Source organism: Mus caroli, chromosome 5 (genome assembly GCF_900094665.2).
Source record: "Mus caroli chromosome 5, CAROLI_EIJ_v1.1, whole genome shotgun sequence".
NCBI lineage: Eukaryota > Metazoa > Chordata > Mammalia > Rodentia > Muridae > Mus > Mus caroli.
The window spans coordinates 11,018,921-11,033,005 of record NC_034574.1 but is presented as its reverse complement, the minus strand read 5'-3'; the positions used below and the strand labels follow the sequence as shown (position 1 = coordinate 11,033,005).

At 43.3% G+C, this 14,085-nt stretch overlaps 1 protein-coding gene across 1 annotated transcript; it reads left to right on the top strand.

The window, feature by feature from the left end:
* Positions 1–2,183: 2,183 nt before the first annotated feature.
* On the top strand, positions 2,184–13,689 carry LOC110294716 (disks large homolog 5-like). Its single transcript, XM_021163126.2, has 6 exons — positions 2,184–2,532; positions 4,117–4,333; positions 10,093–10,252; positions 11,465–11,608; positions 12,241–12,424; positions 13,166–13,689. Exons 2-6 carry the CDS (start codon positions 4,192–4,194, stop codon positions 13,292–13,294), a joined length of 759 nt encoding a protein of 252 aa, XP_021018785.1. The 5' UTR covers positions 2,184–2,532; positions 4,117–4,191; the 3' UTR covers positions 13,295–13,689.
* The last annotated feature ends 396 nt before the right edge of the window (positions 13,690–14,085 follow it).

Sequence of the window (14,085 nt, the reverse complement as noted above, 5' to 3'; positions counted from 1 at the left end):
CAACATGATAAGATCTTGACCAAAACCAGACAAGAAATCCCTAAGTTGAACAAATTCTGATGGTAGTTTCCACCATCAGCCTGACTGGGCTTGGAATCCATCACTTGGGAGATCCACCTCTGGATGCCTGTGAGGGTGTTCCCTGAATGGTCTCTATGGGACCTGTACCACAGCGCGTACAGCATCATTTCATAGGCTGGCTTCCTAAAGGAAAATTAAGGCCAAGGAGGAAGTAGCTCTGCTTTATTATTCATCTCTGCCTTGACTGCGAACACAACGTAATTCATCATGTCAAACTCCTGCCATTGTGCTGTGCCCACAGTGACAGATTGAATCATTTCAAACTTTGAAACAAAATGAACTCTGCTAACCTTGAATTGCTCTTGCTCAGGTCACAGTGCTGAGAAAACTGAGGAGTGTAGGTTAGTGAGCCTTTCCTCCTGAGAGTCTCCTATCAGATCCTTTGTGGACAGCAATAGAAACAAAAGTAAAGAGTTCACAAATAAAACGAAGCTGATTGGTTAATGTCACAACTCTTCAGCCTGGCTCATCCAAGTTGTTTTAGTAAGAAGTAAAGGATGCAAAATCAAACAGTGGGAACGCTCATCTCACAGGTGTTGGTCAGTTTGGAAAATTTGACCCTCTTTCAGTTTTCCTGATTTTTAAAAGTGTATTTATTACTTACCCATTTTCCAGATCTCAAGAGGGTCAGATGGCAACTTAGTCTTAATTTTGTGACTGAAACTAGCATAACTAGTTTGATTTTTATCCTCGATTTTGAGCTCCAGTACATGAGCTTAAGCTGGAATTATGGCTTCCTATAAATTTTCTTAACACACTTTTTGCATACTTTTCTTAGCAGAAAGAAAGAAAGATCAGTAACTGGAGGATTAGTGCCAAAGAGCCTTGGGGCAGACAGGACAGGGTCTGACAGAGGAGTCGTCACACAGTGCTTTAAGTGAGAAAAGGGCCATTCCTGGAAAATCACTGAAATGCTGAGAACAAGGCTCTCCTAAATCTTGAACCACAGGTAACAGGGGTCAAAGACAGAAGACAGACATACAGGAAGAGCTCTGACCAGGACACTTAACTGGGTTATTGCATAGATTGTGAATCAAAAAGATCACTGAAAAAAAAAAAAACAACTTGATGAAAGGGTATATATAAAGGGTCTTAGGGTTTCCATTGCTGTGAACAGACACCATGACCAAGGCAACTTCTATAAAGGACAATTTTAACTAAGGCTAGCTCACAGGTTCAGACTTTTGGTCCATTATCATCAAGGCAGGGACATGGGAGCATCTAGGCAGGCATGGCACAGGAGATGCTGAGAGTTCTACATCTTACTCCAAAGGCAAACAGGAGAAGGCTCATTTCCAGGCAGCTAGGAGGAGGGTCTCAAAGCCCACACCCACAGTGATCTCACTTCCTCCAACAAGACTACGTCCTACTCCAACAAGGCCAGACCTCCTAGTAGTGCCGATCCATGGGCTAAGCATATTCAAACCACAACATAGGGTTTGAAAATTACTTATTATTATTATCATTTTTCTTATTATTACTGTCATTATTGAAAGATTAATATAATTCAGAGCCTGGAACAGAAGACATGGTCCAAATCCCAAACCCTCAGTGTTGACATCTATAGGTAGGACAGTGATGTTATTTACATATTCATGTCATTATTTGTAAATCTATATATATGTTTGGCAACTATTTGGCTAATTTAGAAAGACATTTGGTTGTAATTTCTACTGCAAATATTCTGGACAGTAAAACTGAGGTTAATAATAATATAAAGCTCTGCAGCTATACATGCCTTTCATTATCTTTCAATCCAGAGCTTCAGAAAAACCAAAGAAAAAAATAACTGAATATAATAAATGTTTGCATTATTAAATAAAATACTTTTAATGGCAGCTTTTATAAAATTATGCATAGCTGCTAACAGGTTCAGTAGATCTTTTTCCTCTGTTTCCCAAGCTTTGTTTCTACTCTTCTGTGCCCTGTCTCATTTTTTATGAGAAAGGAGAACATCTTCTAGCTCCAAGCTGCTTTCCAATGAACAGCAGACGTGGTCATGTGATCTCTGACCTCTTGTCTTGGTTTCCTGTTAATTATTAACTACGCTGTAGGACCAGAACACTGGGCTCTTGCAGAGATGACACACAAACATCGGCTTGCATGAGAGCATGGCTGAAGGACAGAAGGCCTCCCTAACTGTGAGCCTTGGTCACTGCTCTATTGCTCTGAAGAGACACCATCATCTGGGCACTTCTTATAAGAAAAAGGCTTTCCTTGGAGCTTGCTTAAAGTTTCAGAGATTTAGTCCATTGTTGTCTCAGCAGGGAGGATGGTAGCACTCAGGCACAAGTTGCTGAGAGCTCTCCTTCTGGATCAGCAGGCAGGCAGCAGGAAAAGAGTCTCCAGGCTTGATCTGGGGCTCAAAGCCCATGGCACACTTCCTCCAAAAGGCCACATCACCTCATCCTTCTAAGTCCTGTGACTCCCTGCTAACTAAGCAGGGGCAAGGTAAGGTAGTGGTTTTTATATTGAGTATATTATTGGTTCTCATTGGGAGTTATAAATGATAGAGAAATTAATTTTAAAACTCAGTTTTGGATAACATTTTCATTAAATAGACCACTAAAATTAGCATTCAAGAGAACTAAAAATCACATAAAAGCAAAGTTCAATCTTACTTTAGTAATTTCTGCTGGCTTTGTGCCCAACCCTTCTGAACGTTTTTTTTCCCTCTCTAGTAACTTAGAAATTCGGTTTTTGGTGCCATCTACTGCCCATTCTTGGCATAACAAGCAAAATAAATTTACAGTTTCCCATTTGTTTCTAGCAAATACCATTTAACAAAGTGAGAAACAAAGTAGAAATCACACTGGCAGTGAAAATTCTGTAGAATTAAACCACCAAAGAATGTAAATGTTATTAAAATAGTGACGTAGGAAACAGCCTACAACAGTCAAGGAGAGAGAGCTTACTAGTCAGACATTGACAGCTGGACTTGTAGGAGACATCACACAGCAAAGGTTTAGAAAAACTATACCATTGACTTTTTGTGGTTTTCATGTGTGTGTGTGTGTGTGTGTCTACAGAATGATGTTGGGTGTTCCCTCAATCAATTTTAAAAGAAGGGCAACTTATTTATTTTTCTCTCATATAGTACATTCCGTCCCTTTCCTTCCCCCAAACCTCCCCCGCCCCCCCCCCCCCCCCCCCCCCCCCCCCCCCCCCCCCCCACCCTCCTTCCCCTCCTCTCAGAAAAGCACAGGCCTCCCAGGAACATCAACCAAATACAGCATAACAGGGGCAATAAAACTCAGCACTTGTTATCATATCAAGGCTTGGACAAGACAAGGCAGGTCAGTGGAGGAAAAGGGGTCCAAAAGGGAAGCAAAACATTCAGAGAGAGCCTTGCTCCCACTGTTAGGAATCTCACAAGAACGCCAGGCTACACAACCATAACATAAATACATAGGTCCTAGATCAGACCCGCACTGGGCCTCTGCTCTCTGTGATTCCCCACGCCTCCTTGTCAGTTGATTCTGGTGTCATGTTCTTTCTCTCTCTCTCTCTCTCTCTCTCTCTCTCTCTCTCTCTCTCTCTCTCTCTCTCTTTTTATTTACATTTCAAATGTTATCCCCTTTCCTAGATTCCCATCCGAAAATCTCCTATCCCCTCCACCCTCCCTCTGCTCCCCAACCCACCCATTCCCATTCCTGGTCCTGGCATTACCCTATCCTGCATTAAGGGGGGAACAGGAAGATCCTGGGAGGTAGAGGGGAACCTGGGAGGGAGAGAGGAAGGGGAGGAAATAAGGGAGGCAGTATCAGGTACTGGAAGGGATGGGAGAGAGGTACAAGAGGTCAGGAAATCGAAAAAAAAATAAGGAAGGGGTGGGAGGATGAGGAACAGGGATAGACTCTTGAAGCTCTCAGACATCAGGGAAACAAGAGGCTCCCAAGACCCAAAGGGGATGAATTTAGTCGAAATGCACAGAGAAGGGGAAGATAGAACCTGTAGAGAGCACCTGCAGTAGATAGGTATACATCCCTCACCTCCCCCAACCCCCACCCCACCCCCGCCAATGCTCTCTCCAAGGAATGTTGCCACCCACCCATCTCAAAGATTTTAACCAAGAAACGTTCCTGAGCAAGGGAAGAACACCAACAAGAAATGGAGCAGAGACTGAAGGAAGGTCCATCCAGGGACTTCCCTACCTCGGGATCCATCCTGTCTTCAGACACCAAACCAGACACTGTTCCTGTGGTCAAGAGGCACTTGCGGACAGGAGCCTGGAGTGGCGGTTCTTTGGGAGGTATGGCCAGCAACTGACCGTTGGAGCCAACCATTAGACTAAGCTCAGGGAACTCATTGCGGGAGCTTGCAGAAAAGCTGGAGGTGCAGAGGGGAATGCAATCCTATTGAAAACAACATCTGCTGGCAGGACCAGCCAGTGCTCCTAGACACTAGACAACACCCCAGGAGTGTATAACTCCAGATACATTGTAGCAGAGAATGGCGGTGCTGAAAGCAATGGGAAGCGAGGCCCTTGGTCCTGTGGAGCTTTGATGCTCCAGTGTAGTGGGTTTCTCAATCAGTAGGGCAAGAAAGGGAGGGTGGGTGAAGGAGAACCCTCATCCAGGCAGAGTGGAGGCTGAGAGTGCAGATGTAGTTTGAGGGGTTAGTGGAGGGTAACCAGGAAGTGGCATATCATGTGAGATGTAATCCAATGGAATGATTAACAAATACATTTTTAAAACACACACATATGCCAGGCATTTAATTTTACCAGTGAAGACTCAGTAGCCAGCTCAGAGAGTCAGGGAAAGCACCTAGCTGACATTCCTACCCTGATGACCTCTCAGTAGGAAAGCATTCTTTATCCCTCTCCACACTGTCTTAAATATCCTTCAACTTAAAGACCTTCTTTCTGAGGCGGGACAGTGGTGGCGCATGCCTTTAATCCCAGCACTTAGGAGGCAGAGGCAGGTAGATTTCTGAGTTCGAGGACAGCCTGGTCTACAGAGTGAGTTCCAGGACAGCCAAGGCTATACAGAGATACCCTAGTGTCTAAAAAGAACAAAAGAAAAAAGAAAAAAGAAAAAAGAAAAGAAAAATGAAAAAAAACAAAAAAGAAAAAAGAAAAAAAGAAAAAAAAAGACCTTCCTTCTGTTTGGTTATATTCATTCTCTTTCACCTGGTTAATTGCTCTAACTCTTGACCTGGAGTTGACTTTATTTTGCTTTGCAATAAATGTGTGTGATAGGGCTGAGCCACCGGACAAAAAAGTACACTGAACAGTAAGCTCTTGGATTACAGGTCTGGTCTAGGGCTGAGCTACACCATAAAAAGGTTTTTTTCTTTTTTTTTTTTTCAGGAATTAACACAATCTTGGGGGTTACAATGTGACCAAATATCCTGCATCATGAATTAACAATAATCCCTCCCTTATAGAAATCAAGCTCTCTGACAAGTGTCCTGGTAGTTTCCAGGCATGTCTGAGTGCATCATCATGGGAACACATGATTCCAAGGACATCAGAAATGGGCTCTTGAAACTGTTTCACATGGCAAATAGAAACCTAAAAAGCACCAAGCCACCCCTGATCCTTATCATAAAGGATAAATTCCCCTTCCTCCTTTTCACATAATTTATGGCAAGATAACACCATTCTTGATCTTGGCTCAGTGTCCTATGTGCTGCTGAATAGAAGTGTTGCTGTCCAAGGGTCACCAAACAAACCACAGAAACACTGAATTCAGTTAAACAGGGAAGGTTTATTGAATGCACACCACATGACAGAACAACCAGGGCAACAGCTGAAAACTGTATGCTAGGCATTTCTTAGGGCAAGCTCCATGAAAAAAAACACAAAGAGCTCATTCACAAGGGCTGGAAATGCTGCCCTGACTCAAGCTGTTTTAGACATAATAGTTCATATTGATCTTGAATTTGAAAGGTCTTATGTGAAACATATAGATGTGGAATTTCATAAGAAAACAAACCTCATAACATACAGAACATAACAGGGTACATGGCCAGCATAACTCCGCTCTGAGTCAAGATTTTGTTTTGTTTTGTTTTACATCCATGACTGGTGTCTTACTTAGGGATTTACTGCTGTGAACACACAAGATGACCAAGGCAAGTCTTATAAAACCAACATTTCAATGGGGCTGGCTTACAGGTTCAGAGGTTCAGTCCATTATCATCAAGGTGGGAGCATGGCAGTATCCAGGAAGGCATGGCACAGGAGGAGCTGAGAGTTCTACCTCTTCACCCAAAGGCTGCTAGTGGAAGTCCAACTTCTAGGCACCTAGGGTAAGAGTATTAAGCCCACATCCACAGCGACACACCTACTCCAACTTGGTCACACCTATTCCAACAAGGCCACACCTCCAAATGGTGCCACTCCCTAGTGCAAGAGTATACAAACCATCACAACTGGGAAGCATATTACAGCAATGGCATGATATAGACTGCTGCCTTGTAACACATTTGCTACAGATATGGTAAGGGGCAAGCCTCACCAGAGAGAACTTTGTATCATTAGGAAAGATGTCTGCATACTGTCACCATGTTTAGACAAGGTCCATGGCCTCAACAGGAATTCTTTGGAAGGGGGACAGAGAATGTGTTTGTTACTTGAAATATGGGCCTCAGCAGTGTTTCTCAGCTTGGTCAGTGCCCATTTCACATCACTCTGTCCATTCAGAGGAACCCAAGGTGTCCTCCCACCTTCCCTTTGAGCCACATCTAGGCACAAAAAGGCCAGGACACAGTGCTGGTGTCACACTCATCAGTTATGCTTAATTTTCAACTAATGTCATTGTTTAAACAAACCCAATGTGGTCAATTGTTATTGATAGTCTTCAGTTTTACTGAAGGTACCAACTGCTTGACCACACCCAATTCTCTACAAAATTTGCACCCTGGGATGTATATCAAGATAAATCTGACATGGAGGTGCATGAACACATTCCTGTACTGAACACAGAAAGGTGGAGGTAGAATTATGATGTGTGGTTAATTAGCCACCAAGTTCACATTGTATTCCTGGATTTCATCTCAGGACAAGGAAGTGGAGAGTCTCTGATGGCTTCTGTCTAGCCCCTTGAAAAGTTCTCTGAGCTCTGGCCTCAGCTCTTGATACTTCCTGCTGGGGCAGCAACACTAAAGGAAGCTAAGATCGTCATAGGCATGGTATAATGCTAGCAGCAGTGGATATTACTCAGTTGTTCAGATAATGACACTCACTTTCATTTGTTCTTAATGTGAGCTTAGGGAAAAAGAGAACATGGTCCTTAGAATGGAAAGATCATTTTCATTTCTCCATCTTCCCAGAAAGAAAGAATGGAAGGGAGAGAATGATAAGTTCTTTATAATAGACAAGGATTGGTAAGTGAGGCCTTGCACGTAGTGTGTGTTTCAGTGTTGTTTTATGAAACAGGGTCTCAAATACCCCATGTGGGCCAGGTTAACCTTGAGCTCAGACAATTCTGCTTCCACTTTCCAATATTTAGGCTTACAAGTAGGGCCTCCAAGAACTGTGAAGACAGAAGTAGTCCTGGATAATCTAATGCTGAGGCATGCACCATCCAGTATAGCAAAAGCCATCGTGTTCTATGTCTGCCCCCTATATCAGATAGTTGCTGTCATATGACACCCATTCATCAACACAGAAAATCAACTTGACTCATAGGAAAGTCATGATGTCCACATCCTGTTATGTTCTGTTTAATGTTTGTTAATCTTACAATGGTCCATAAACCCTTCCATGGGACCCCTAAAATTAAAGGCCGATATGCACTGTTATATCTAAAATGGCTTGATCAGAACTGACCACTGGATATTTCCCTAACGTTAAAAGAACTAATTGTGCTTTTCTTGTTTTTGTTTTTGTTTTTGTTTTTGTTTTTTTTTTTTTGGTGTTTGGTTCTTGTTTTTTTTTTTTTTCTTATACCTTAACAAAGTTCGATTTTTGGAGCCCTGGTTCAGCCCCCAAAACTTGAGCTATGGTTCTGATCAATCAGTATTGGGGCCTGCATTTAACGAATCATTGATGTTTGACTGAGATTGGTTTTTGTGTGGTTTGTGGGGCCAAACATGAACCCAAATACAAGATGCTAGGCCCTTGCTCTGTCAACCAACCTATGTCTATTGTATTTCCCTATATCTTCTGTCTGCACATCTGCACCTCTGTTGAATATTTTATTTATTTCATACAGAATCTCATGGTATTGCTCACAGAGGGCTGTAAGCAATACTGATTGGTGAGTTTGGTGCAGTGAGGAAAGCACCCCCCCCCCCCACACACACACAATCTGAGGGCCACTCATTGGTGGCTCCAATATTTCAGTTTCCTCTGCCAACAGATCTCTAGACAGTTGTCAGAAGCATGATGACTGCATGTCTCCTTCCTAAGGGATCTTGGGGCAAATTTCAAATGCTAGGCACAAGGCTTCATGAGTGTGGCCCCTAATACACACCCATACTGCAACCGGCCCTACAGGCTGAACCTGGATGAGATTTCATGCACCTGTACATGATGAGACAGGAGTAGATATTGGCTGCATATTCGAACTGGTATGATTTCTCAGTAGTTTTTAATGGCTCATATTGCTGATTGAAGAAAATTTAAGGTAGGATGAGACATTTCTGAGAGGGGTTTGGAAAGGAAACACTCAGTTAGATACATAGGAATTACTTAGGTGTTGCCAATCAAGCCAGAGCAAACCCTGGCTTTGGAAGGAGGATGTGCTCAATGGCTATGCCCCAGGAAAGGGCAGCTCAGCTTCCTGTCAGTACAGGAAGAACATTAGCAGGGAACCAAAGGCTGTATGTAGTCCATGACGCCAGCAGTCCCTTCTTGGACAATCCTTTGTCTCATGGAGAGTTCTTTGCAACCTCTGTGATGTCATCAGTGTTGTAGTGACAACAAGCTCACTGCAAATGTTTTCTGAGAGTCAATGTGGATAGGAGAGAGACCAGAGAGGGGAGGAAGGATGCTGGCCTTCCATCTGAGAGTAATGAAAAATGAAGAAGGAGCTCCTGGAGAATGTGGAGTAAGTCCTGGGAAGTGAATGTTGAGCTCCTGGTAGGGGTGGCCTGAGTTGGCCTTTTTCGTAATGTGCAACTGAAGACTCTGGGTAGCGAAAGATTTCTATGATTATCACAATTCTTGAACATCAAGGATTTCAGAACAGTACTTTTCCATCCCCTAAGGCAGGAGGTGGCAAGGTCAAAGCTGTTATGCTGTGAACTTTTTAAGACTTTACTTACACTGGATATTGTGGGTGTTACATGGGGACAGAATGAGACCATCAGGAGTGACAGCGGGTCTAAGCTATGCCAGTTTGGGGGAGGGAAATCCTGCACTTCAGTCCATGGCTTCTTTTAGCTCCTGTAGTTATCTGACATTAGTGCCAGGGAGAGAATGGTGCTCCAGACCATGACCTCATGTTCTGAGAACTACTCAGACCTCCTGTTTGTGACAGTTCCTACATTAACTTTCTTTATCACCAATTGTGGGTGGCAGGCATTTCTATACTGTAAACAAAGAACTATCAGTTGACACACCCAGACAGAGGGGGATTCTATTGCTACTTCTGTGGTGTTTGGTGTTTGGGGGGGGGGATTGATCCTTGTGTTGACCATGTTCTCCCCCTGCATGACTTTTTAAGCCAATTCTTTGGCTTAGAGTAACAGGTAGGATATCTGAGCATCTCCAAAATCTCAAATACTTTTGAATAGTGAATTTATCACCTGACTTGTGAATTCTCAACTCAAGGTTCTGAAGCCAAGTTGTACTTTGTGCTGTTGATAATCATTCTGGAGAAGACATCTCTCTGGTTATCATAACCATGTTTAGGGAGACAGAGGAAACACATGTCTGCTTACATCTCCTGATATCTCTAGAGTGATGTTAGAATTGATATCCACTGAGAAGAAATCTCATACTGGGACCAATCTCTTGGTGGTGTCAGTAGGTTACAGGCATTTTTTCCTTCTCTGTGGTCAGTCTACACTCTTTGCATTCTCACATCAAATATTCTTGTATTCATCTACCTACAGAGGTTCTCAGACAGACATCATCCCCTGTACCTGTCATAAGCAAGAATCAGTTTGAGAAGGAAGAGAAGAAGCTGATCAAAGAGATCCAGCTCATTACCCAGGAGACAAATGAGCTGAGAGATCGCCTGATCTANGTGACCGAGGGATCCATGAACAAGAGGTATACCTTGCTCCAAAACCTGTGGTGTCAGTCCGGGGTCTGCAATGCATCCCTCATCTTATGCTTTTAAAGGGGTGGGTTCTAGGAAGCTATACCACCAGAACATAATTGGGCCTCACTTCATGCCCCTAAACACTTCTTAGAGGAGAGGCAGCACCTGAACGTTTGTCAGGAGCGAGAAGGGAAATAGACTCTTCTGGTCCCTCCACTTGAAAAGAGAAACTTGGAGTCTGAGTGAAGAACTCATGGAAAGAGGCAGTGATGACTTCCTAGGGTTCATTTGGAAAGCCTTTGACAGGAGGTTGCTAGGTGATGGGAGTTTGTAGTTGTGTTTTTACTTGTCTGGCAGGTGACTGAGTACTGGAACCTCCAGGTAGCAGCTGGAGGGGCCTGGTCCCACATGGTTCTTCTCAGCGCTTGATTAGAATGGCTGAGTTTCATGCCTGTTCCTCTTTGTCTGTGTGCCTTATACTCTGAGGCAGTAATGTTGCATACATTTCTTCTCACATTGTGTTCTCTTTGTCTCCATCTCTCTCTCTCTCTCATTCTCTCACTCTTTGTTTCTCCATCTTGTGTATAGTTCTAAGTCTGTGAGCCTGTGTGTGTGCACATGTCCAGACCTGTGAATATGTTTTGTATGTTTTTATTTCTCTCCACAATTTGGAATCTAGCAGTCTGTGTTTTTCTCTTGAGGATTTTCCTGCCTAACAGTTTCCATGTGATGTGGGTCCTGAGGTCTGGTAGTCCCCACTTTATATAGCATTGCACTTTGACTATGTGGTCACAACTGTTCATACATTTGTATCCCTTGGGCAGTTTATAAATCTGTGGTGATGTCTGGCCTCATCTCCAGAATTATGTGTAACATCTGTCTCTACAGTATTAGTTATCCAAGATTTAGAATCCCTTTTATGAAAACAAGGGAAATACCATCACAGGCGTCTGGTGGGCAAAGACCTAGGCTCCTGAGAACATAACTGGTTAGTCTGTCCTTCAGCCCTACTGAGTAACGCAGGGAGCCAGGGCACCCTCCATCTGGATGCCTAGCTTCTGGTGTTCAGGGGCCAGGATAGCCAGTTTCCCAAGGTTAAGAAAATCCCAGCATTTAGAATGCAGTGTGTGGTTTCCATGGCTGCAGTAGTCCAGGACCCAGCCTGAGTTCATGTGTTATTAAAAGCCTAAGTTTATGGAGTTCTATTTTCCTGGGGCAAGGCCCTACCACAGGCAAAATCCACTTTATGAAAAATTGAAGTTAAAGGAGAAGGAGATCATGACATTCCTACACGAATTAGAGAACAAGAACATGGAGGCCCGAGAGAACAAGCAGGAGCTCANGAAGGAGATAAATTTCTATCGGTAAGTTCTTGTCAGGGAGGCCAACACTTGTGAAATGGCCATTTCTACCTTCCTTTATTTCTGGTCGGGAGACTGCAGGTCTGGTTCTATACTTTATGCTTTTTAGGCATCAGTGTGCCTTGGATTTTTGGACTCAGTTTTCCTAGGTCTCTANGAGACTGTTACCACTGCCAGTGTTCTCCAGGCATCCTCAGGAGCCTCTAGACAGACAAGTGATTCAGATCATCAGAAGGTTATTATGCTGTACTGGGCCTCTGGGGCTCAGGCAGGGTTTGACAGAGCTAAGTGAGGTGTAACACAAGGATAGAGCGCCCTCCCTTTGGTTCTACTGTCTACCCTGATTGCATTTGCAGCCTACTAATTGGTATTGCCCCAATGCATGGGCTGTCATAGGTAGATGGAGATCCCACTTTCTTTAGGAGAAACATGGACCCTTTTTGGTGTTTGGACTGCAGCAAAATTTCTTCTTCCCTGAAATGGCTATTTGCTGTTTGTACAGCTGTCATGGATGTATTGAGGTGGATTGTATTAGGTATTCATGGGAACCAGGGTACAGGTCAGGTTAATGGGACCTATAAGTAGAAATGGGAGGAGGAGGCTGCAGGANCTTACCATGCAGAGTGTGTTTCCAGTAACCTGCACAGCCGGATCCTGATGGAGAAGAATCTTATAAAGAAGAAGTTGGTGAAATTGCAGCAGGAGAGCAAGGAAGTACAGGCTGATTGGGCCATCATTCATCAATATTTGGTGGAATTGAACCTGAGTGGTAAAGACGAACAGGAGAAGAACAGCAACCTTGAGACTCAAGAATATCAGGTAGGGACAAACAATTCGGTCAGGCTATGACTATCTAATATCATTGTCACATTAGATCTATCTTTGCTTCCCCCCACCACCTTTCTAATCCACGCTCCCAAGCAGCCACTTTCCTTATGGAATGTAGCTGTTCATTGCTCTGTCTTCACACAAGTATTCTTGGAAGTTAGCCTCTTGTGAGACACTGACTTAGCCTCTTTTGAGCCACTGCTACCACTGGTAAGTGTACCTTTCAACTCTGCTTTAATCTGCAGTCCACTAAAGGGTGACAGGTGAATAACATGTCACATTCTTGCATGTCCTCATGATAGGTGGAATGCTATGCAGAGGTTTGAGTGAGTTCTGGGTCCTTAGACAGGAGACAGGCAGAGGTCATATGACATCCCATGTGTCTGCACCTTGGAGGGATTAGAGCCAAGTACAAATGTTAAATGAGTGCTTCTCATTATCATTGATCTGGGTATCCTGTGCCCTTCTCCTTTCTTCCTGTAATCCATTGAGGTCTCTTCCTTTGCCATGTTCTTGGTTGGAACTGATAGAAGCCTGAGTTGATCTTTGTCAGTCCATGTTTTTGTGACTGTTGTTGAATACTTTGCCTGTCTTCAGATTTAACATCAATAACTTCAGTTAAAATATTAATATTGACTCAAGTACAGTTGAGGTGGTGGGAGGCAGCAGCCTCACAGCTGCCATGCCTGTCTCCTCCATGCCTGTGTCTTAGTAACTGCCTTCCTCTCCCAGGTCTCAGAAACTGCAAGAGAGCGGGAAATGGCCACAGCAGAAAAAGAGAGCATCCTGCAGAATGAGTTGCCACCCCAGGATGCCACTGCTGAGCACCATCCCCAGCATTCACAATCTTCCTTGGATTAATCTTCTTCCATATAATTCATTTTCTTAGGGTGAATAGGCCTTTACTAGGAATCCATGGCTGGTTCAGTGTGTTCTTCCCTTTTCTCTTCAGACAACTCCTCTTGACAGAGAACTGAGGTGACTGCACTGCCACCAAGTGTCCAAGAGGAGTAGGCTGTAGGTCTGTGCTGCTAAAAGTACAGAAAGAGAAAGCAACTGAACAATAATTTTTTGTTAGAGTTTTGGTTGAAGTTTTGCTTTTTGTTCTTTGAGTTGTTGCAATGTTATTTAGAAGTTATATGTTCTTGTTCTTGTATTTCATTGTTTGTTTTTGCCTTTAACTCTATATTAATTGAACTTTTAAGACCTGTTTTTTAAAAATTCTATTTCTTATGAATAAAAATTGATTTGCAAGTAGTGACTCTTGAGACCATCTTCCTTATTCAGGTGTACTGTCCCCTGCTATAGACCTAGAATTCACAGCCAGAGATGGATCTCTGTAAGTTCCAGGCAGCCAGAGCTACATAGTAAAGCCATAGCCACCTATGGGTATACAAGGTGATGATCTTTTGTGTGTGGATAATTTACTTACCCCATGGACACACACTTTATGATATAATCACTGCCGTACTGTATCCATGATGTCATAAATTCGCTTACTCCTAACATATAGCACTCTGTAACACACATTCATTCATGATCCTGTGGACCAGATACTGAGTAATATACCGTCATTACTCTAAAGCTGCTGAGGAAATAAAAATATTCACAAAGGAATATAAAATAAATGAGGAAGGCCAGAGCCATATTCC